Raw genomic sequence first — 23,166 nt, 5'->3', positions numbered from 1 at the left:
ACAAATGACCACTGGTAGATTTCCTGTGACCTGTGTTTACTATGGGTGACTGTAATGAAAGATGGTATGGGCACAGTCACATTCATGGGAATAGAAACTATGCTATGTTACTATGGTAACCAGTGACAAGTTACAATCAAATTACTGGATCTTTGATCATCCTTAGAGAATGGTGATCATTCTTTGAAGTAGTTGACTGGTTGTACTTCATAAGTTAAAGGCTACCCCAGCAAATATAAGAAATTTTTAGAGCATTTTAAACTTTTTCTTTAAACTTTTTTTTGTCAGTTGTCTCAGAGAAAAATATTAGGATGATTTTACTATTAGAAGCTTAGGTCCAAATAAAGATTTTCTTTCATCATATTTCCAGAAAGTAATTGTATGCGATATGTGAGCATGCATTTCTAGCTTCAGATCAGCAAAGACTGTTTGAATTATTTAATTACTCTTGTGCCTGGGCTCTGGCTGGGGCTTTGTACTTCTGTACTGGCACAGACACATAATACTTATGTCTCTCTCATTGGCCCCAGGTTTCTAGAAGGGTGCTTAGAGAACATAAGTCCTGTTCTTATAGTGTTGTCTTGCTAAATGATATGCAAAATATTTGATCTATCAGCCTTTGACGTTGCTTGAATTTACAGGTCTTCCATTCTGTATCATGTATAACTACGTGGATGCAACTGGATCTTCCTGCTGGTCTCCAAGCTAAACATCTGTTGAAAGATTCATCCGGAGGTGTAAAAGCTAGGGTCTGTGCCCTGTGCAGCAAGAGGCAGTGAAAGGGGTTGGGATGGCTATGGCAGCCGGGCTGATGGCAGCAGTGGCTGCTGTTTATACTCCTCCTCTAAGTTGGCTCCTGAGGATTTTGCCCTGGTTGTCCACCACTTGTTACACCACTGGGTTCAGCAAATCTCTCCTTCTGTTTAGTTAATTCAATGTTGTCTTACTTGTAATTCAAACATAATGTATGTGAGAGGTTGCAGTAAAGGAAAACTTAATCCTTGAAAAGTGAATTCAAAATGGGGGGAGGGGGGGAAAACACAGGAGAGCAAAATTCAATTTTTAATTTGCTGAAATATGTGTGAATAATTTGCTCTACTATACACTCAGAATTAGTTAAGAGGCTTCTAGACTAATGTATCAAGCCAAGCTATTATGGTGGTGTTCATTCCATTGTTTATTAGAGCTGTAATTAATTGTTAACTCAAGATATGTATTTCTGTGAGTTAATTCCTATGTTCACCTACAACTAATTTCTTTTCTTTTTCTGTATGTCTCTTACCCAACACCTTGAACCTTAGATATATTGTCATGTACAACTTTTAGCTTTAATCTTGTTCAAAAGTTCATATCACTGAGTGATCAGGGTCCTCGGTGATCAAGATCAGATTAACATTAGTTGCAGTAATGGGCTAGGGACAGACATTACACATAAACTGGTTTAAGTGATCAGAAACTGGTTTAAACCTGTAACAGAACAGATGTTCAGTGCACATAAACCAGTTTGAGAATAGCTGAAACCAGTTAAAAATAAACCTGTTTGAATGTAGTATCAGACTTAACTGATTTGGCTCAAACCATTTTATGCAGACCTCTTGCTGGTTTAAGATAAACCATATGCCCCCAGCATCCCAGCATGCTCTCTGGGCTGGGCAGGGCTCTCTGCTCCACAGCAGGGCTGGCCCCTCCCCTCTGCTCCCTGGCTGCAGCTCCCCCACTTCCTCCTCACTACTCCCTGCTAAGCAGGAATTACCCCCTCTCCTCTGCCTTGCTGAGGAGGTTTCTGTGCATTAGATAGCAGGCCACATGCTGGCTACTGTCCTTGCTGAATCAACAGGTAGAATCAACCAGCAGAATCAGCAAGTAGATGGTAATGTCCCTCTGTTGTTTTCTTAATTGGGTGATAAACACTGTTATCAACTCCGTGCTCGGCTAATCAGAGCATCCTGCGGGAGTCTGGCCATGCCCCCCTCAGCTCCATGCTGTGGAAGGAAGGGAGGGCTGCTTTAGCACCTCCTGTCTTCTAGCCTGAGCCACTGCAGGCATGTGCCTCCATTTCTGGGATGTCTGTCCAGTTACAAAACTGATTTAGATTAGCCAGGTTAGACTAACCTGCAAAGATTGAATCAATTCAAGCTCAGGCTTTTTGAAAGTCTAGCCATAAAGTTTGACATAATGAGTCTATTTATTAAAATATTAGCAGGGAGAAACACTTGAAAGAGTATTAAAGTTTAAGCAGGCATAATTTAAAATGACAGGCCAAGTAACTTTTAAATGGTCTAAGTCTCCATGAACTGAATGAAATCAGAGGCCCTGATTCTCTGATTTTTATTACTCCACATGGACTGACCTATAAACAGATGTATTTGACTGGGAAAGTGACATCATAACTGCATACAAATGACATCATAACAGTGTACAGATCCAGCCCACAGTCCCATATTATCTGGCCCATGGACTCCCCACGGGTCCAGAAAATTGACAGCAGGAGAACAGTGGGACCACTCCCCACTGCAAATTTTCAGACTTATAGGAAGCCCCAGGCCCTGCACACTGGACCAGCCTCTGGATGGGCTGGGGTGGGGCAGACAGTGTCAGGCCCTAGGGACCAATCTTAGTGTGGGGGGCTGGAAGGGAGCAGTGCCAGGCCATGGGGACCTATCCCAATGTGCTGGGTGGGAGAGAGCAGTGACAAGCTTCTGGGAATTAATCTCAGCATGCAGGGGCAGAAGAGGGCAGTGCCAATTCCCATGGCCTGCTCCCAGAGCATGGGGCAGGGAGGGGTACGGTGCCAGGCCCCATAACTTGGTCCTGGTATGTGGGGCTGTGACAGTTCATCACTTTGGGCCGCCCTCAATGTGCCCCGCACACCTGTCTCTGGGGCAACCACCCGCCTCCTCGCCTGCCACGTCTTGATCTTAATTAATTAATTAGCTGGAGGCTGCCCTTATACTGCCCCCTCCACTAGGGGGCGCTATCTGCAGTTCCGTTTCCTCCCCTACACCGCAGTCCACACCTCGCCGATGTAATTACCATTGTCTCAATTCTCTTACTCCAATTCTCTCACTATTCGGCCCCTTACTGTTCTCCCTGGGCCTCCCTTCCTCTGCTGCCCCCTCCTGGGGCTTTCCGGTGCCCAACTTGGGCCTCTCAACAATGCAGCCCCCTATCAGGGGCTCCCAGTGCCCAAACTTGGGCTTCTTGATAATACTGCCCCCTTTCTGGGGCTCGCCATGCCCAACTTGGGCCTCTCACTAAGATGGCCCCCTTTCTGGGGCTTGCCGTAGTGCTGCCCCCTTCTCTGGGGCCTTCCGCAGTGCTGCCCCCTTCTCTGGGGCTTGCTACGCCTACACTTGGGCTCTTCAAACGCCCCTCTCTGGGGCTGGGGTCTAAGCACCCCATAAACTGCGCCCTTACTGGTGCCAGGATCCCCACGCTACTGTGGGTCTCCTATGAGGCCTCCTCCAACCCCTTATAGCCTCACCCAAACCACCGGTTGGTTTAACAAACAGCAACACAAACTTGAGCCTCCTGGCTATAACTCAAACATAAGCCGCCTGGCTATAACAACATTGCTCCACTCAGGTCAAGCTGTACCTGCTGTTAGGCTTCTACTTGCATCGTGGCTTAGGGAGCTCCTGCCTGTCTGGCTGCTGGCAGGGAACTGCCCCTGGCCTCAGCTCCCTGGGTTTATAAAGGGAGCCAGGCCTGGCCCCTTCCGGTCAGCTGGCCTTCATTGGTTGCCCTGGCAACCCCCAGCTGGGTTCCTTAGTCACTGCTAGGGCTCCTTCCTTAGCAGCTTTTCTCCTCTTCAGGTACAGGGCACCTCAGTGCTCTGTGACAGGGGCCCAATCTGGCCTGCAGACTACCCCACTCATCTGACCTGTTGGGCCAAAAAATTGAATCCCCTGGCACAGGGGATCCTTCAGTGGCATGTGGCAGCTAGTCAAAGGTTATGAGAGGGAGAAAGGAGGGCAGGAATGTGACTTTCTTGCACCCCACCAATCTCCAGCTGCTGTACTGGTCTCACTGGGCCAGTAACTAATGTTATCTTTTGAAGAAAAAAGGGATAGGTTTTGTTTTTTTGAATGAGAACAACACAAACTATGTTGAACTATGTTAAATAAATTTGCTTCTAGGTCACTAGCAGAAAGGAGAGCTTCCTGTACTCAAACAAAAAGAACTTTAGTCTTAACTATGTTTAATCAATAACCTATTTTCTTCCCTGCAGTATTATCCATTCATTATCAGCTTTCCAAACAAAAATCTGAAACACAGAAATCCAGTATCAACTATCACTCTTCTCTTTCACTTAGCCTTTCCACTGGATTTAACCGACCTCCAGTGATACTTCACCTCTTTGTGAACTATGGCTTCAATATTGAATTTCTTTAGGATATATATACTTCTCATATAATTAAACGCTTTTCTCTTTATTACTTGATCTGAGAGCCTTATTTAGTCACCGACAACATAAAAACGTTCTTAATCGACTATTGTATATCCACTCATTAAGTTTTTCCCTCCTGTAAATACATACTTGGTCTTTGAATCTATATCATTGGGAGTGGGGGGGGGGAGGGGAGGAGGTGAAATTTTGCATTGCTGTCAACCTTCACAATGTTCTTTGTTTAATTATTTCTCATGTTTGTCTACATAACTTGAGAATACAACGGAAGCAACTGATTTTAGGTGAGCACAAAGAAGATTATTTGCTGCTGATTTAGCTTTGTTGTATATTTGATTTTGAGCCTTGCACCAATTGCATTGCTGAGCATATATGACATGATGTCATACTGAGCTGCTGACAACTGTAATTGTGTACCATCATGTTTTCATCAAGAGCATTCAGGCATCATTTACAGTGGCACAGGTCAAGAGTAACTCCACTGATTTACTTGAGTTACTCTGGACAGAGATGGATCCAGGATTTAGCAAGTGTAGGTGTGGGAGGAGCCACCCATACTGCAGGGGTGTGAACAGGGTACATCTGGAGCCTCCAGGGACATTTTTAAGTCCCCAGAGCACATAAGAATTCCCTTCCCTTTTGCGCTTAGAGGCATGTCCCCTTTAGTCCCCTTCCTCCCCTCTACTGCCTTCTGCTACTGCTTTCCCCACTGTCCCAGGGTGCAGGAAGCTTCAAAGCCCCTTCTGCCCCTGCTATGGAGAAACTGGACTCAGATGGGAGAGTGACCATAGTAGTAGTGGAGATGGATAAGGGAGGGTTCCCCCACCCTGCCCAGTCTCACAGGGAGCAGGTATGGGAAGGAGGTACCCCCTTGCTCATTTGCTGCTTTCACTGTTCCCAGCTGAGCCCAGCCTAGCCTAGCCTTGCTGGAGGGGACAGAAATAGCTTTTGAACTTCCCACATCCACAGGGTAGCGGGAAAAGCAATAGCAGCGGGTAGAGAAGGGGAGGAAGGGCAGTGCCTCTGAGCAACAGGTAGGGGAGCGAGTGGCAGTGCCAGAGCAAGGGGTGGGGAGGTGAGAGTGGGGTGACCACCCTAGGTGCCGAAGCAAAGGGGCACTAACAGGTGCTGCCTGGCCGGGGTGTGGATGGAGCCATGAGTAGCTTGTCTGGGGGAGTGTGGGGGTGAGGGAAGGGCAGTTCCTACTGCTGCATGCACTCCTGGACAAGTATGAGGGGCATGTGCCCCCCAGATCTGTGCACGGGGCAAGAGCGGGCTGCTGCTGCGGGCTTTGCTCTGGGTGCCAAACTTTGTTACAACAGCAGTAGGGAGGGGACATGCCTTTGATCATGGAGGGAAAGGAGGGGGAGTCTTATGTGCTTTGGGGGTTATGATCCAATCCAAAAGGGGATGCAGCCACTCACTGTACCCCCTTTGGATCCATCCCTGACTCCGGATGGGCAACAGTGTAAATGAAAGCAGAATCTGATCTTGAGGCTCAGTCTTCAGGGCTATGTACAGACTTTGAAAAAGCCAAGGCAGAATCGAACTAAATTACATGGTTTTCTGTTAGCAGCATAGTTTAGACTGGTAGTGAACAGAACACACATTTGCCCTTTGGTGGGGAGGGGAAGGGGGGGCGCAAATCTTAGTCTAGGTCTCACAATTTTTAAACCAGTCTATGTGTGCTGAACCTCTGTTCTGTTATGGGTATGGACCAATTTGTGGTCACTTATATTGGTAAAAGTGTAATGTCTGTACTTGGCATAACAATATCAGTCTCTTCTAGGAAGCATTGACTTGTGGAAGTGAAGGCTCTTGGGGGTTAGAGGATAAATTGCTCAAACTTGATTATTAAAAAAATAATTTCAGAATGAAGAGCAGATATGTTCTTCAAGTCGGTAGAGAGAAACATACCACTGTTACCAGCCTTTATTCTGACTTCTGAACTTTTAATAAATGTATCTGAATCCATAAAAAAGAATAACCCATGTATACAATATATTTAAATATATAACATATATATTAAAAAAGCAACATAAAACTTTTAAGCCCCGGAGAAATGTTTAACTGATAAAAACACTAGCCCTTCTACTTTCAGCTTGAGCTATGAGTGAAATGGTTATATTTATAATACATGTACATTGTTTTCTGGGGAAAATAAGAATGTTAAGGCACCAGGGAATACTAAGAAGCATACTCCCCCAAACGGTTATTCCCATGAGTCCTGTTAAATTGTAAATGAATAGTATTCTACTTGTCAGAAAAAATAAGTACAGAATGTCTCAGAAATTTTGTGGCTATAGACTCAAAGGGAAAGGAGTAAGAAAAATCAGACAAGGTAATAGCTCACAAATGAAGGGAAATGAAAAGAAAAGAAATGGAGAATTCACTAAGGAGAATGAAGTAAACCTAATGTTCAGAAATGGGCTATTTCCTAGGGAGGTAGGAAAAGAGAATATATAACAAGCAAGAGAAGGAAAAGAAGAGAGAGAGCATGTTGGACTGGAGGTAAGTGGGAGAAGAAAATGGACAGAGAAGGGGAGGTCAAAGGAATCACACTGATGATGCCCATACTGAGGGAGGCAAGGAGCAAGTCAAAGCAACAGACCTTTTAGCAATCTACCAAAACTTAACCGGTCCACTGCAGAACAATTTACTGACCTCTAGTTTTGGTTCCTCTTTCTTTTCTTGACTAACATCCTTGTATATCTCCTGCTTATTTCTTGCTTGCTCTTTTTGTATTATAATCGCCTCCTCCATAAAACACTCTATATTTGGTGTTTCTTCTTTCAAAACATCTTTCTGGTAAATAAAAAGAAAATGCAGTGAATGCCTGCACAATATATAGCGACCTGGCAATTAGATGGCCTTCTTAGACCTTGAACACAGAGAAAAAAAGAAACTTTTGCAACATATCTATAAACTGTTGCATTTAATGTTGTTATGACTTCATTTACATGAGTTGCTGACTTCCTGGTCATTACTGTGCAGTCATTTAGTAATTGTATAAACAAATATTAAATGACTGCGCAGTAACCGGAGTTACTGCACAGTTGTGCCAACAAATGGCTTTTTCGTGACACTGACTGTGCAGTAGCCTGAGACTACTGTGCAGTAGCATTGTATCATGCCTTCTGCCATGCAATGCTACTGTGCAGTAATCACAGGCTACTGTACAGTCAGCATCTCTTGTAGACATGGCCACTGGCAAAGCCTGGTTTGTCCGTTTCACAGTAAGTATAGACCAAATTTTTCTAGGTGAGGGAAGTTTTACTAGGACAGGGAAATTACAGGCAGCACAACTATGTAAGGATTTAGGGGTTGACAACCTATGCCCAGTGAAATTTGGCCCATGCAGCCATTGGATCTGGCCCCTGGGTATGGAGTTTCAGGAGTGTTTGGTGGTGGGAGGCTTCAAAGGCATTTGGTGTTGGGGGGCCTACTCCCATGCCAGAATGGGGAGAAGTGGTGGTGGCAATGCCTACTGCCTACCCCCTCTGACTCAAGCCCCTGGTCTGAAAAGGTGGCTAATTGCTGACCTAAACTGTTTGTCAAGGAAGCTGGGATATATCAAAGAATCTTCCTAGAGACAGGGGTAGCAAAAAGAACAGAAAGCAGAAAGAAAGCAGAACTATTAGTAAGAAAGGGTAAACAAAGAAAAGTTTAAATTTTAGGAAGCTTGTTCTAAGGAGAAAAGAATCATTAATGACTCTATAGGACATGCAGCATTTTTCCAAATGCCTAGAGTTGCAAAGAGGAAAGTTATAAATAATAGTAATATAGAAATGTTATTTGACTTGACAAAGACTTGTTCTCTCTCTTTGCCCTGCCCTCTGTCTTTAAAGTACATGCTCATTATATTTGGAGTCCTCTATTAGAGGTGTGCGAAGCAGGCCCTATTAGATTTGGATTCAGATTCGGCCTGAATCTGGAAGAGTGATTTGATTCATTGATTTGGATCACTGTCCCCAGTTAGATTCGGCCAAAGCCGAATCTGAAGATTCAATGCTGATTCAGAGAATCAGTAATTCGGACATAGACACAGCTTTAAATGTTTTTTCTACATACCTTGAGGTACCAGCGTGGCTTGTGATTGCTGCGATGCTGGGGTGCATGGAGCGTCCCACAGGAGTGTGGGGGGCGTCCTCCATGTGCTTGGTGGCAAACCTGGAAGTGGACCGGAATTACATCTGGTCCATGTCTGCATCCACCAGGGAGCGTGTGGGGAACACCCCGCGCCCCCCTGGCTCAGAAATCAGCTGCAGGGGGACCCCAGGTGCCCCCCCAGACCCAGGAGGCACCAGTTGCCAAGTCAGGGAGGTGCAGGGGGGGGCCCCCAGCATGCTCCCCGGTTGACCCAGAAGCAGATTGGAAATGCTTCTGGTCCACTTCTGAGTCTGCTGCCAAGTGTGCTGGGGACCCCCTCCACACTTCTGTGGGATGCTCAATGCACCCCAGCATCATGAGCCACCTGCTACTTAGTGGTATGTAGAAAAAACATTTAAAGCTGTCTATGTCCAAATTGCCAAATCTTTCTGAATCTTTCTGAATTGATTTGGAGGGTTCTAATTTGATTCGGAGTGATTAAAGGCTCCTCTGATTCAATTTGGATTTGGAGATTTGGCCACCAAATCGGGCCAAATCTCCGCTAAATCAAATCAGGGACTGAAGCTTCACATAGCCCTATCCTCTATAGTGTTTATAGCAATGATATATTATTTTCTATGGCTAATATACCTTTCTGGCCTATTTCATCATTTTAATACCTCTTAGAAGACTTCATAGCCCTTTGGAAAGGGCATGTGCATAACAAATTCAACTTGCCATTGTACATTTTACAAAGTCATCATAAGTCCTTTAATAACTGGTATGCAGAAATCTGTAGTTTACTTTCTTAGAACATCAGTGTGCTGTACACCAAGGAAAATTACAAGCTCTTACCAGTATAGCCTTACATTTTTCATATCTCAGTGGAGTAAAGTTACAGAAATGAATGTTTGTCTAGCCAAAATGTTACCTTCTTATTTTTTCATTATAATTTCAATTACTTTAAAATATTATTTTATGTGGAAACATGTCAATGACTCTGTTCAGCCCTACTCTAGACTACAGCGCAGTTATCTTCTTTGAAAGCAGTTTATTTTTCTGTAAACAGAATCTCACATATTTCCTTGAAAAATCTTGAAGTTCTCTTTATTTTTTAATATTTGGCAGCCACTTATAATCAGGAATAATAGTGCAATGTGATTTTTCCCTCAACTCATTGCTTTTTAAAAAGGGGAAAGTGAATTAGACTTCTTGGCAGAGAAACCTAAGATATATTTGTTCAAAACTTGATTGAATGACCCACTGATTAACAGATGCAAGCAGCAGCCAGTCAAAGATACTGGCTGCATCTACACAAGATACTTACTACACAGTAGTTCATTACTACTGCGCAGTAGCTCATTACTACTGTGCAATATTGTTGCCAGGCTAAAACTATGATGCAACGCTATTGTGCAGTAGTAATGAGCTACAGCGCAGTCAGTGTCACTAGTCAACCATGCCTGGATGCTACTGAACAGTAATGCTGGCTACTGTGCAGTCATTTAGTACTTAGTTATGCAAATACTAAATGACTCAGCAGTAACAACTGTACAGTGGGTGTCTTAAGTAGACAGGCCTACTGTGGATGTATGACCAAAGCATTAGTTTAATAACTAAGACCACTACACCTCTCAAAAAAGAACATCTTTCCTTTGGTGGTGGTGAGTACAGGTATAAGAATAACCATCTCTCTATTTCAAGAAGTTTTACCTCTGGCACTATTCTTGCTGCCCTGCCATGGGGTTTCACATAACCAGAATTTCTACATAACCAGCAATCCCCTTACCACACGGATGCTGGATAACAGAGATTTTACTGTAATAAGTTCCTTTTTATGCAATAGGGGAGTGTTTATATGTGTCTTAGGGTGAGGGCACACTCTAATTAGAGCAGCTTCGAGACCCACTCTAATTAAAGCGCCCATAGCATCTTGTATATTCAGCATCCTGTGCTTCAACATGGTGGCAGGGGCCCTTTAACTAAAGCTCATAAAACAAGCTGTAGTTAAAGTGCCCCTGCTGCCATTTTGAAGCACGGGGATGCTGAAGCAGACTCAACTAATTGAGCCTGCTCTGATGTGTTGTAATTACAGTGCATTGGAGCAGTATCCCCACATATTGGAGACTTTGGTGCAGTTACAGGGCTGGGAATGAAAATCAGTTGACTGTTGGTTTCATCCTGGTGACTGCACTAGAGCTGGCTGAAGCCTCCGGTGTGATCCCAGGTCTGGGACTGTGCATAAGCTGTTCACGTTGTGAATGTAGTTGGCATTACCGTGTGACTGCTCAGTAGGGCTGTGCGAAGCTTTGGGTGCTGATTCGATTCAGAGGTGATTTGGTCCGATTCAGCAGCCAAATATCGAAATCCAAATCTAATCAGGAGACCAATAAAAAGGTCCAAATTGATTCAAAGCTCTCTGAAACAATTCAGAAAAAATTTGGAGAGATTCGGAGATTTGGGCAGTCCCCGCTTGCCATCGCAGGGAGCTGGACCCACACTCCATGCTGGTAAGTAAGGAGTGAGAAGGTGGGGCCCGTCCCCTGCCTGCTCCCCCAGGCTCTTAAAAAAAAAAAAAAAAAAAGCCCCACTCCTGCCATCCAGTGATCCCTGCTGCCCCCAACTGTCCCACACTTTGTGGGGGCCCCATCCCTTGCCCGCTCTTCCAGCCCTGTCAGTGGCTGCCTTGCCTGGCCCCAGTGTCCCAGCTCTTAAAAAAAAATCCCCGCACTCACCAGCTGCTGCAGCAGCTGTTGGGGCTTCTGGGGGCCTCTGGCAGAGTCCCCCATGCAGCACAAGGCAGTGCCTGAGAGTGTGGGGCCTTTTTGCTTTTTTTTTTTTTTTTTTTAAGAGCCAGGACCCTGGGGCCAGGCAGTGCAGCCATTGAAGGGGCTGGGAGAGTGGGTGGGGGACAGGGCCTATTTGATTCGGAGGTTTGGTCGATTTGGCAGTGGCTGAATCTCCGAATCAGATTCGGCTGAATCTATTCGGGACAGTGATTTGAATCACCAAATCAAATCACTGTCCCCTGAATCAGCTGAATCCAAATCCGAACTGAATACTAGTTGCTTTGTACAGGCCTACTGCTCAGCATATATTCTAACTTTAACACTTTAACTTTAACACATGCTAAATGGCTGTGCAACAAGGCCCTTAGGGTGGTGTCACATGTTCACTTGCAACAGTTGCAAATCGTTAGAATGTAGTGATCTATTAAAATTGGAGTGTATTAGAAGGTAACCCAAAGGAACAACTTTACAAGGCCATGAGGGCACTTAACATATACTTAACAGCTTGAATGTTTTAATCTACTTATATTTTAACTGTACTTAATAAGTAGGCCTGTGAGAAACGGCTAGTATTCACTTTGGATTTGGCTGATTCAGGGCACAGTGATCCAATTCGGTGATTTGAATCACAGTCCCGAATCAATTTGGACGAATCTCCAAATCATCCAGGCCCATCCCCCACCTGCTCCCAGTCCTGGCAATGGCTGCCTTGCCTGCCCCAGCTCACGGCAATTTGAAAAAAAAAGCCCCGACTCACTGGGTGCTGCCTGGCGAAGGGGTCATCCCCGCTGCCCCCTGCACTGCCCCACACTGCAGGGGGGGCTCTGTATGAGCCCCCCAATACCTCCTTGCTCCCCCAGGCTCCCCCCATGGCTGCCCTGCCCACCCCAGCTCTGGGCCTTTAAGAAAAAATATTAGAAAAAGTCTCAACTCACTGTTCCTGCCTGGTGAGGAGTGATCCCCGCTACCCCGCACTGCCCCATGTCATGTGGGAGGCTCTTCCATGAGCTCTCCAAAGCCCCAAGGCTGCTGAAGGAGCGGTGATTCCCGGGGTTTTTCTTGGTCTTTTTTTCTTAAGGGGCCAGAGCTGGGGCAGGTGGGGCAGCCATGTGGGGGGGCTGGGGGAGTGAGGGGGGATCAGAGGGCTTGTGGCAGAGCCACCCATGCAGCATGGGGCAGTGGGGATCAACCGCTGCCCAGCAGCACCCAGTGAATTTGGGCTTTTTTTTAAAGCACCAGGAGCTGGGGCAGGCAGGGCAGCTATGGGGGGGGGCTGGGGGAGTAGGGGGGGCCGGGGGGGGTCGAGGGGCTGGGGGAGCAAGCAGGGGATGGGGCCTGGCAGGGGTCCCCCCATGGTCCCTTCCCCCGCCCCTACTTACCAGTTCTGAGTCTGGCTGCAGCTCCCTGATGCAGCGGATAGGGACTGTCCGAATCATCAAAGCTCTCTGAATCTTTTCTGAAGATTCAGAGATCTTCGAATCAATTCCAACCTTTTTACTGGTCCCCTGATTCAATTCAGATTTGGAGATTTGGCCACTGAATCGGGCTGAATCTCCTCCGAATCAAATCACCACCTGAAGCTTTACACAGCCCTAATAATAAGTATTAAGTTGAATGTGTGATGCCACTATGACTACTCTGGCCTTCAAGCCATGCATGCCCTCTACAGCAGCCTGAGAAAAGAGAGAGAAAAAATATAAAAATATATGTACATTTATGAATGCATAGTAACATTTGTACTGTGTTTAGAAGAAAAACAGGAAAGAAAGAAAACCATGTAATGGAGTGAAAATGTGGTTAGCATTTATTAAGCATAAAAAAGGGATGCTTGTCCTCAGACAGTTTTGAGGAAGTTTCCAACTTTTTAAAAATAGCTATATAAGGGGGTGGGGAGGAGGGTACCTAGGAGGAATCAACTTTCTTTTAAAATACATTTATAAAATATTTATAAAATGCTAAATGCATATCTATTTGCCTTTTTCCATGAGAAAAAAATGTTTGAAATTGGTCAACTCCCTCTGAAAAGGCTTCATGCAAATTAAGAGGCAAATACTTTTATATTGAGAAACAACATAATAAACTCAATTAAATGCACCTTAACTTCAGAAATGATTACCTCCCAATAATATCTAAACCAGTGGTGGGCAAAATGCGGCCCATGGGCCAGATACAGCCTGCCAAGCCATTCTATGTGGCCCACGGGACCCCTAAAAAATTTAGAAAATTAATATTCCTCTGCCCCTGGCTGCCTGTCATGCAGCCCTTGATGGCCTGCCAAAACTCAGTAAGTAGCCCTCCACGTGAAATAATTGCCCACCCTTGTAATTAAGAAGTTTAGATATCTGAATGCTATACCTCGGAGGGAATATTGAGTTACAGAATGTGGAGAGAGGAACAGAGAACTATCCATCCAGTATTCCAGCTCTGGAGAATTGAACAAATAAATTAAAGCCAAAGATAAACTCGAGAATAAGCTGAGCAGACTGCCAGCTTGGAAGACAAGTAAGTTATTAAGATTCCCCATGCAACTCTCTATTAAAGAGTTATGCTATGAAGTGCATTTCACTGAGTGCTAGTTAACACTAAGACCCAGTATTACATTTCCTCACAAACATTCAGAACCACAGTTATCAGAATATGTGGAAGGGAACAGTTAAAGGATCCAGCTGGTTCCCCCACCACATACTCCCTTACCACTCAGCATCACCCCCACAACTTTAATATTGCCCCTTAAATTAATAAAAAATACCTGCAAATTCAAAATAAAAGAATTATTAGATTTTTTTAAATCCCATTTTTCCAAGGATTTTTAAGGCATCTAGTTTAAATCGAGTCAATATATAAGTTCTGCAGGAATAAAGTTTTGTTCTGATTGATATTGTGGGGATTTTGTCAATCAGAATTTAGCTACTTTGCAGAAGATGCAGGAAGAGAAGAGGAGACATGTCTATTTTGAAAGTCCTAATTCCAATTTATATGAAGGGATGTTTACATACTGCTGGCAGAGAAAGATGGCACATAATGCAAATGAGAATAAGGCCCTAAAGCTTTCAAGAACTTAAAGTTCTATATCTAGTTCTTTGTGATTACTTGGATCAAAGTTTTTGCTTTTTTTTGTTCCTTTCTAAATCCTCAGTCCTGTATCCCTGCTTTCTGCTGTTCTCTGCAATCCCTTCTATTCCTTATCCATCTTCTATATTCTTCTGATCTGCTTTCCATCTCTTAGTGCCTTCTTTATCACTTTCTGTTTCATGACATGGTAGAACAAATGTGTCCCACCTAGTCCCTTGTATCTCCTGGCCATCTCTCTCCATGGTCCAATGCTTTCCTGTCTTAAGACTCTTGTGTATTCATATTCCCTTCCTTCTGACCCAACATCTATACCTGGAATCTGCAGTGGGCCAATTAATATTGATGAGCCTTTTAAGGAATGTTTAAATATTCTTCAGTTTACATATAGAAATAACTGTAAAGTGTGGTCCAGACTGTAGACAAAAGAAAAGCAAACAGGAAAACAAGAACAAGGCACATTATTTCCAGCAGGCCTTTCTTTTCCATGGTGTTATAGGGACAAGTTCAAGAGCAGGGTTCTCTTTAGCTTAATACAAAAACAAATGGAATATCAAACAAATCTTAATTGAAAAGTTTTCTGAGCAATATACCAGTAGTAAGATAATTACATGATAGCAACAGGAATATATTCTAAATATCTTAACTCTGTTTTTGATAATCCCCAAAGTTTGCATAAAAAAATTGTTTACCCTTAAATATGATGTTACTGATTAATGTTTTCTGGCATAATTTGGATTAAAATAGGATAATAGATAAGTTAAGAGAGAGCTTAAAGAGCCAGAGGACTGTTGGGTATGGTTAAAATTAGTAATAAAGAACATCCCATTGGTTTTGTTATAAGGACAGAAAAAATATTGAGACGTGTTTTTCTTGGAAACATTGAAACTAAATGGTATCTCATCTCCCTCAAGTTCCACTGCAATTCCTTGCCATAAAATACTGATAAAAGTATTGATAGACCTAATTTAAAACAGCTGTCATATACATTTCATTACCTCAATCTCTCTTTCAAGTTGTTTCAAAGAGTTACATAGTTCATTGATGGAATCAAGAACTTCTTCATGCTTTGCTACCACTTTTTCCACATACTTACTTCCCTCTTCAAAACCTGCAGGTAGAAAACATGACAATAAATACAATCCTGTATCAGAGAAAAGTATTTTTAAAAATTGGGTTTTTCTCCCTATTCTATTTTGTAGCAGTAGTTTTGCTGTATCATGTTGCCTCTATGGAGCTGGACACTCACAATTTTTGCCATGTCATTTGGATGGGATTTCCCTGGACTAAGCAATGTTACTGATCTGTTGGGAATAATTTTAAAGGGACAGTGGCCCCCATAAACTCCCCTGAGCTCACCGCTCTGTTCTTTAGCCAAGAAACAGTTAAAATTCCAAAAACTTTGTTGAGCTTCCTGTCAAAAGTATAAAAATTAGTTAAGGAGATAAATAGATTTTTCCGACATAAAAGTAAAGGAACCTTCCACTTGACTGATATCAGGAATTTCTCACAGAACCAATCATGCATTAGATCAGCATAAAATTATCAGTACTGCAAAAGAATAAGGGCTGCTGCTATCTTCCTAGCGTAATGTTCCATACTGAAAAAACCCTCTGTGATTAAAAGTATATTAAATATATAAGCCTACAGTCTTGCTTTGATAGGATTTTATCAGATTTCATTAAGCAGCTCAAGAATGGAGAGATGGCTTACTCCACCTTTGGGAGTTTACTCTCCATCTCATAGATTATCAAGCAAATGATGATTAGATTGCCTGAATGAGCAAAGACTGGAAACAATGAGTGACATCATTGTACATTTTCCCCCATCATCAAGGTATCTGCTGTGGGTTGTCCTTTACTTCTGGAAATGCTGTCCCATTATACACTTAGAGTATGTCTATATTGTGATCCCAGTGCTGGCGGAGGGCAAAAGGGGGGAGGGCAGACAGCTCTCAAGCAAGCAGTACTCATCAGCTCTCACTCACAAGCACCAAATCAGGAAATGTAGCTGTGAAGCCACCTCCTGCCACAGCAGCAGCGAGGAAAGCCCCAAGAACAGGTGTTTCCAGCAGCACCAGGAATGTGAAGGGGGCGTTTCACTTAGGTTTCTCAGCTCCCAGGGCTTAAATCACAGTAAATATTATTTGACAGACTGGGTTTCAAGTTAATTGACTGCATGGATAATTACCTCAAGGACATATTTTAAAGGATCTTTCAACTGTGTGCTCATACTATTTATGTATGCAGAGTTTTCACAAATACATAAATAAGTGAGCAAAGTATGACACATTCCCCTTCACTCCAGACCCTAAGGGCTTGGTGGAGAAGCCGCCATTCATGTCAGTGCTGTTCAGCGGGGCTCTTGTGAGGGAGCAACTGCATTGTGCTCTATCCAGATCTTAAGCCATTGGCCTCATTTTAGAGCTTGTGTAAATACAGCAAGTCACACAAGTATGCAGAGCAAAATCAAGAAGAGAACTAAAATCTAATGAATACAAGTCCCAATGCTTAAACATTAGCCAACATTCTTCACTTTATCAAAATAAATGTACCCAAATATTTACAGAGCAACCAATAACTATGAACATGAAATACAGAAAAATTAGCTTAACATTAGTTAAAACTACGTTAGGGTAAACTATTCATTCATCTTTGAGTGATATAGCTGTAGTACAATTCAGCTTCAGAGACTTTCCTGTTATGAACCATAAAGTCTTAATTCAAAGATTATAAATGTTTCTAGGACATTTACATTTAGATTTCAAGATGAATTCAGATGACAGACTGAAAAGCACCTGTCTGGATTTTCAGCGTTTATTTCTTGATATTTCCTTAAACTTTAGTTCTGCACTGTTTCACCTCTCTCATGTTAAGTACAATGGATATTTCTAGAACAAGTGCTCTGTCAATAGCTTAAAGCAGTGCTTGATTTTAACCTTGTGGGATCTTCTTTTTAAATCAATAAATGTAGGTATTAAACAGTCCCCTGTTACGTCCTGTCCCAACCTGTTCAATCAGTATTTGTTCTATACCACATCCCCACACACCTTAAGGGAGTTCTCACCGTATAAACGTTTAGCAAGGTCAGTAAACTGCTGAATTCTTTCCTCTTGTTGGGGCACTGTAGGCTGGATAAATTTATTAAATTGCTTGTAGAGAATTTCTACTGCTTCTTGGGTTTTACACTCTGCAGAATACTTTCCAACTCTAATGACTGTAGCACTTGCTTCTTCATACCAATACTGACACTGATATGTATTAAAAAGGGGAAAAAAGCATTTAAAAAAGATTCAACAAAGCTTCATAAATGAAACAATGATGGGCAATTAGGATTCTTGTGCAGTTGGTTTGCCCTATTACAGTGTGTTTTTGAGTAACAGCAGTAAGGAGGCTCAGGGACATATAGCACTGCTCAGAATAACCATGAAGAATGTCAGTTCATTAGCAATATTCTTACAACCAAGAGCTGTCACTTTTTTTGTTAAATCACAGCTGTACTCCATATCCACACTCTTCTTTTAGAACTAAGCTTATGTTCCCGTCTAGTTACTACTTCTGGATATGCAATTTTGCCTTGAGAAGCAAGCCTGAATTAACTCCACAGATTTCAAAGCATGACCTCGGTTTCAGCTACACAATCCTATGTCATATGTGATTTTGCATACAATAGCATAGAAAATTAGAGTAAGATTTTCTGGGAATCTCTCTCTTGATATTAGTGGAGCTTAGAGAGCACCCTGAGTAAACAATTTAGTGTGAAATGCCCCAGGTGCAATGAAACATGGGGTTATCTGGTTTGGATCTGAACTGCTATCAGGAGTAAAATACTAAAGGCTTTTTTCATTAAAACCAGTACTTGGCAACTCCACACATGTCAGGAAAGAAAAATGTCTTGAGCAAGATGGTACTATTTTACAATTACTTTTCAGAATAAAAATATTTTAATGTTTAGACTCTTTCCACCCTCTTTCAAAATCAGGGGTGGGGAAGTTAAAAATGTAAATGCACAACTGTTGCCATGCTATTCTCCTAATCAGAGATGAAAAGGAACATTTCATTTTCCTCACAAGATCATTGGACAATAAAGAAACTGTTTAGCCTAAAGACTAACATTTTGATCTCTCATTAGTGGTAGTTACTAGTCATGCATTTAAAGTGCAATGGAGAACTGAAAAAACTTGATTACTAAAAATAAACAATGATGACAGGAATGTGCTTGACTCACAGTAGAGGCACCTACACAATGTGACAAGAGAGAAAATGCTGCTAGGAACTAGACTTCCAAAATCTTTAGCAGCAATGTATTAAGCAGCTATTAATCATTTGAAAATGTTAGAATACTCCAAAAGCATAGAAAATGAAATGCTACTACAGGAGTATTTAAGTGGTTAGGAATGTACAAGGATTATGTATTTTATTTCTACATATTTGGATTTTTTTTTAAAGGATTTCATTCTCCTGCTTTACATACCAGACAGACACGTCTCACAGACAGCTAGCAATGAAGGGCTTGTGATGATTTGGCACTTGAGATTTAACAGTGAGCACATAATGTTGTGTGGGACTTTTTGTGAGACTCAAAATACCTTGTACTCCAATTTATATTCCAGGATATGCTGAGTCACTGTGAACAGTACTTAAAGATGGAAACTTTGGGTAGAATTATATTTCATTTTTTGCAGCTAAATGTCAGTTTTCTAGTCACATAAGTGGTGTTTTGGCGCTTATGCACAGGTTGTACTAGCCTACCGAAAGAACATGCTCAGTCTATACACACAGTTTATGCAGCCACAGTGCAGAGGTAATATAATCACAATCTGTGCATAGGTACCAAGGGGCCATTTACATGGTTGGAAAGCTGCCATTTAGCAAGACAAGGGGAAACAGAGTTCTGCCATTTCTTTTTAAATGTAGCAGGGAGGAGACAGTGACATTCATGAAACTAAGCTACATAGGAAACTGGTAATTTACTGTTTCATATCCAGTAAATACAGGCTAAGAGAAAGAGAAAGGTCTGGGAGTCATTGGATAGTTCTACTAGAAAAACACTTGTTAAATCTGTTTATCTGAATCTTTAGGGGTCTATCTTGGGACAGTTCACATTGTTAGTTGCAGTGGGAGAGTCTACACATGATATTAATGTGCCATGATAAACTCTGGTGCATTTTGAGGGAGCCAGCTGCTCCCAGGCACAGTGTCTTTATGTGAACCTGGGATAGTCCAGGGCACACATGAAGACACTGTGCCTGGGAGCAGCTGACCCAGAGCAGGGGGTCCAGTGGGTGGTGGCATCGGGAGGGTTGGCTGGGGCATGAGGGTGCTACGGTGCAGGCAGCCCCTGCACTGTAGCACCCTCTGCCTCAGCTAGCCTCAATCACAGTTTACACATGTGTTGCAGCACATGTAAGTACTCTGCTGGAAGATAGTGCTTGTCTCAGGTAACACTATCCTATGGTGCAGTTAATTAGTTTACTGTGCCCTAATATGGGCGCACATATAGACTGTGTTGCTTTACTGTGGAGCTAACTAGTTAACTAGTAAAAGTGCACGTGTAGATGTGCCCAGTGTGGTTCTTTGCAGATGCTAAGCATGGCAACAATGAAGTCTACTCTTCTTAAAATGCTGCTTTAGATTCTGTGCCTGAAAGCTCATCTAATATCTCTCCCAACTATAAAGTTGGTCCAATAAAAGATATAACCTCATATCAAATGCTGCTTCTTGAATATTCCCTGGATTACCTTGGCTGTAACAATGATACTACAGCAGTTCTACATCATTTTCTTAGATTGAAGCTGCTGCCTACTAGCCAATTCCATGAAAACAAGCACAACATCATATTGGGGGGAAGGGGAGGACACATTAAAGCAATCTCAGGGTGATATGCACAATGCTTAATTGCCCTACCCTTAACTCTGTCCCTGTTGCACAACCCTTTGCTTTGTGACTTGGGAGCAGATTCCAGAGTTTATCTGCATAAGGCAGCCCATAAGCCATCTCTTGGAACTTATGTCTGGCAAACTCAGACAAACATCAGTGACAACCAGCCATATTGGTTGGAATATAGTCCCTTCCTGCCACAATGCAGGAACTTGTGCATGAACCCAAAGGACCTATGCTTTAATCCAGCCCCAATGCTTTAATCCTTTTATTTGGCATCAGAGCATTAACAAAGGAAAAAGAGAATAGCTTCAAAATTACTACAGCAGAGCAACAATTATTTGGAAACTATTTATCAGAGCTATTCCTTAAGTGAATGCTGGAAGTGCCATTAACCTTACATGGTATGTGAGAGCAGTAGCATCTGAAAGAAAAGAACTGTTGTAATGACTGAGGAAAAAAAGTCGAATTTGTTAACAAATTTGCTTTTTGTATGCTTGCTTTGTATGAAAAAAATGATTTTACAAGTTGGTTTTGGTCCCTGTTAGTTTAGATAGTTGGTGCTCTGCTATCCTTTGAAGAAGGAATATAACAAAGGTTGACTTGACTGATATAGAAGAATGCTTTTTCCTAATCCCCATAATGGCTCCTTATCAGAATTACAAAGGGGATGTACAGTTTGATTAGTACCTCTTCCATTAACTGTTGTAGATGCTCCATCAGATCCAAATTTTGTTTGTAATCTTCCACAACTCTGCCAAACTCATTCAGCTGTTTCTGTAACTCTCTGACTGTCTCCATGAGGACACCAACATTACCATCAGGCTGATTTACTACACAGCTAGTGGTTTTCTTTTCTAAATTATCCGCCTTCTTTCTCAGAATCTGTTTTGAAAGGTGCAATATTGTTAAGAATTATAATTAAAAGGGCATGCTTATTTTTAAAAATGAAACATCAAAACCTCATGGCAAAACTTGTAAATGTACCTTCTTGATGTGTTATCTAAAAATTACTGTTAAGAACACCATACATTTTGTATATAGGAATTCACTATGTTTATTAAAGTCAATGAAAAATGGACATGCCTACCTAAAGACAGAATTGAACTCAATATTTTCAGTTTAAAAGAAATACACCTCACTAGATCCATTACTTAAACTTGAATAGAAGGATCTAAACAGCATCCGAAAAAAGCCCGAAGAAAGGTGTCTAAGAAACAGAATCTCATTTTGACTAAACACAAGTTAATTTTTAAAGCACATTCAATTAAATTCTACAATATCAATTTCAAGATATTGGTCAAGAATCTGTTGTTAGTAAGAGCACTTCAAATCTGGATGAACTCCAATCACCTGTAGCTCTGAAAAGCTTTACATATACACTGTACAGATGGTGTCAACCTCTCTTAATTCTGTCAAAAACACTATGTTGTTACACATAGCTTTGAAGATCAGAAGGCAGCATGGTGGTCACTAGGCCTGTGCGAAGCAGCTAGTATTTGCTTTGGATTTGGACGATTTGAGGGACAGTGATTTGATTTGGTGATTCAAACCACTATCCTGATTAAATTTGGCCGAATCTGATTCAGAGGTTCAGCTACTGCCAAATCAGCCAAATCTCCAAATCAAACAGGCCCCATTCTCCGCTGGCTCTCACAGCCCCATCAATGGCTGTCCCACCCGGCCCCAGCGTCCTGGCTCTTAAAAAAAAAAAAGCCCCACACTCACCAGCCTCTGCCAGGCAGGGTGGGCTGATCTCCGCTGCCCCCCACTGCATGGGGGGCTCTGCCATGAACCCCCAACCCCTGCCCACTCTCCCAGCCCCATCAATGGCTGCCCCACCTGGCCCTAGTGTCCCAGCACATTTTTTTTTTTAAGCCCCATACTCACCGGGTGCTACCAGGCAGGGGGGTGATCTCTGCTGCTGCCCACTGTTCTGTGCTGTGTGGGAGGCTTTGCTACAGCCTCCAGAAGCCCCAGTGACTACTGCAGCAGCTGGTGAGTGTGGAGCTTTTTTTTAAAAAAAGCTGGAATGCTGGGGCCCGGCAGGGCAGTCATTGACAGGGCTCCTCCAGTCCCCCCCCCCCCCCCCCCAGTGCCCCTGTCCCCACCCGCTACTTAGTGGTGAGTGAGGACTGCTCGAATCTCAGACAGTTTCAAATCAATTCGGACCTTTTTATTGATATTCTGATTCCATTCGGATTCAGAGATTCAGCTGCCAAACCAGGCCAAATCTCCTCTGAATCAAATCAGCACCCAAAGATTCACACAGCCCTAGTGGTCATCCAGCTACTAGAGGGGAGGTAGAGGGGAAATGTCAGAGATGCAAAAGAAAGCTGAGGGGAAAGGGATGGTTTTACTGTATTTTCCATCTAGTCTGATCTTCTGTTAATAGAAATCATAGCATTTCAACTATTACTATTACCTGCATTTTTTCAGCATACATATCGACCTGCTGAATCTGTATTTTAAGTACTTTCAGATTTCGAGCTTTTTCAGTTTTCTTAGTATAATTAAATTTTAGGTTGTTGAATTTCTTTTTGAGATCTTTAAATGACTCTCTGAGCTGAAAGAAAGCATATTTATCAATAACAAGCAAAGGAACACATCTATAAATATTGCGCTGATCAATAAATATCCATAATTTAAAAATCAGTCTGAACATTCAGATTTTCTTATACGGAATAAAAATATTGTGCATCATAAATCAACCTTGTGTCTCCCTTTCTTACACAGGCAAAACTACAAGATAATATTTCTTTTCAGCACTAGACAAATCTTTCTGAATGAATGTTAAAGAATATACATAGGCATGATTTATCAGAATCAGCATTCCTATTATTCTCAGTAAAAGTAGTCCTAAAGCACCATCAAATCTTCTTAAAATGCTGTTGTAGTATTTTTTTAATGGTTCAGTTAAAAAAAAATAAAA

The 23,166-nt window shown here is 42.5% G+C and overlaps 1 protein-coding gene across 1 annotated transcript in view; it reads right to left on the bottom strand.

The window, feature by feature from the left end:
• The window catches only part of CCDC141 (coiled-coil domain containing 141), a 178,219-nt gene that overhangs the window by 4,642 nt on the left and 150,411 nt on the right, over positions 1-23,166 (bottom strand). Inside the window, exons 18-22 of the mRNA XM_059727244.1 lie at positions 22,660-22,800; positions 20,925-21,119; positions 17,422-17,605; positions 15,354-15,466; positions 7,073-7,213 (exon numbers count right to left, since the gene is read on the bottom strand). Of these exons, the coding sequence (XP_059583227.1) occupies positions 7,073-7,213; positions 15,354-15,466; positions 17,422-17,605; positions 20,925-21,119; positions 22,660-22,800 (774 nt within the window). The remainder of the gene's footprint in view (positions 1-7,072; positions 7,214-15,353; positions 15,467-17,421; positions 17,606-20,924; positions 21,120-22,659; positions 22,801-23,166) is intronic.

The sequence above is a fragment of the Alligator mississippiensis genome, chromosome 4 (genome assembly GCF_030867095.1).
Source record: "Alligator mississippiensis isolate rAllMis1 chromosome 4, rAllMis1, whole genome shotgun sequence".
Taxonomy (NCBI): domain Eukaryota; kingdom Metazoa; phylum Chordata; order Crocodylia; family Alligatoridae; genus Alligator; species Alligator mississippiensis.
This window is presented reverse-complemented; position numbering and strand designations above follow the sequence as displayed.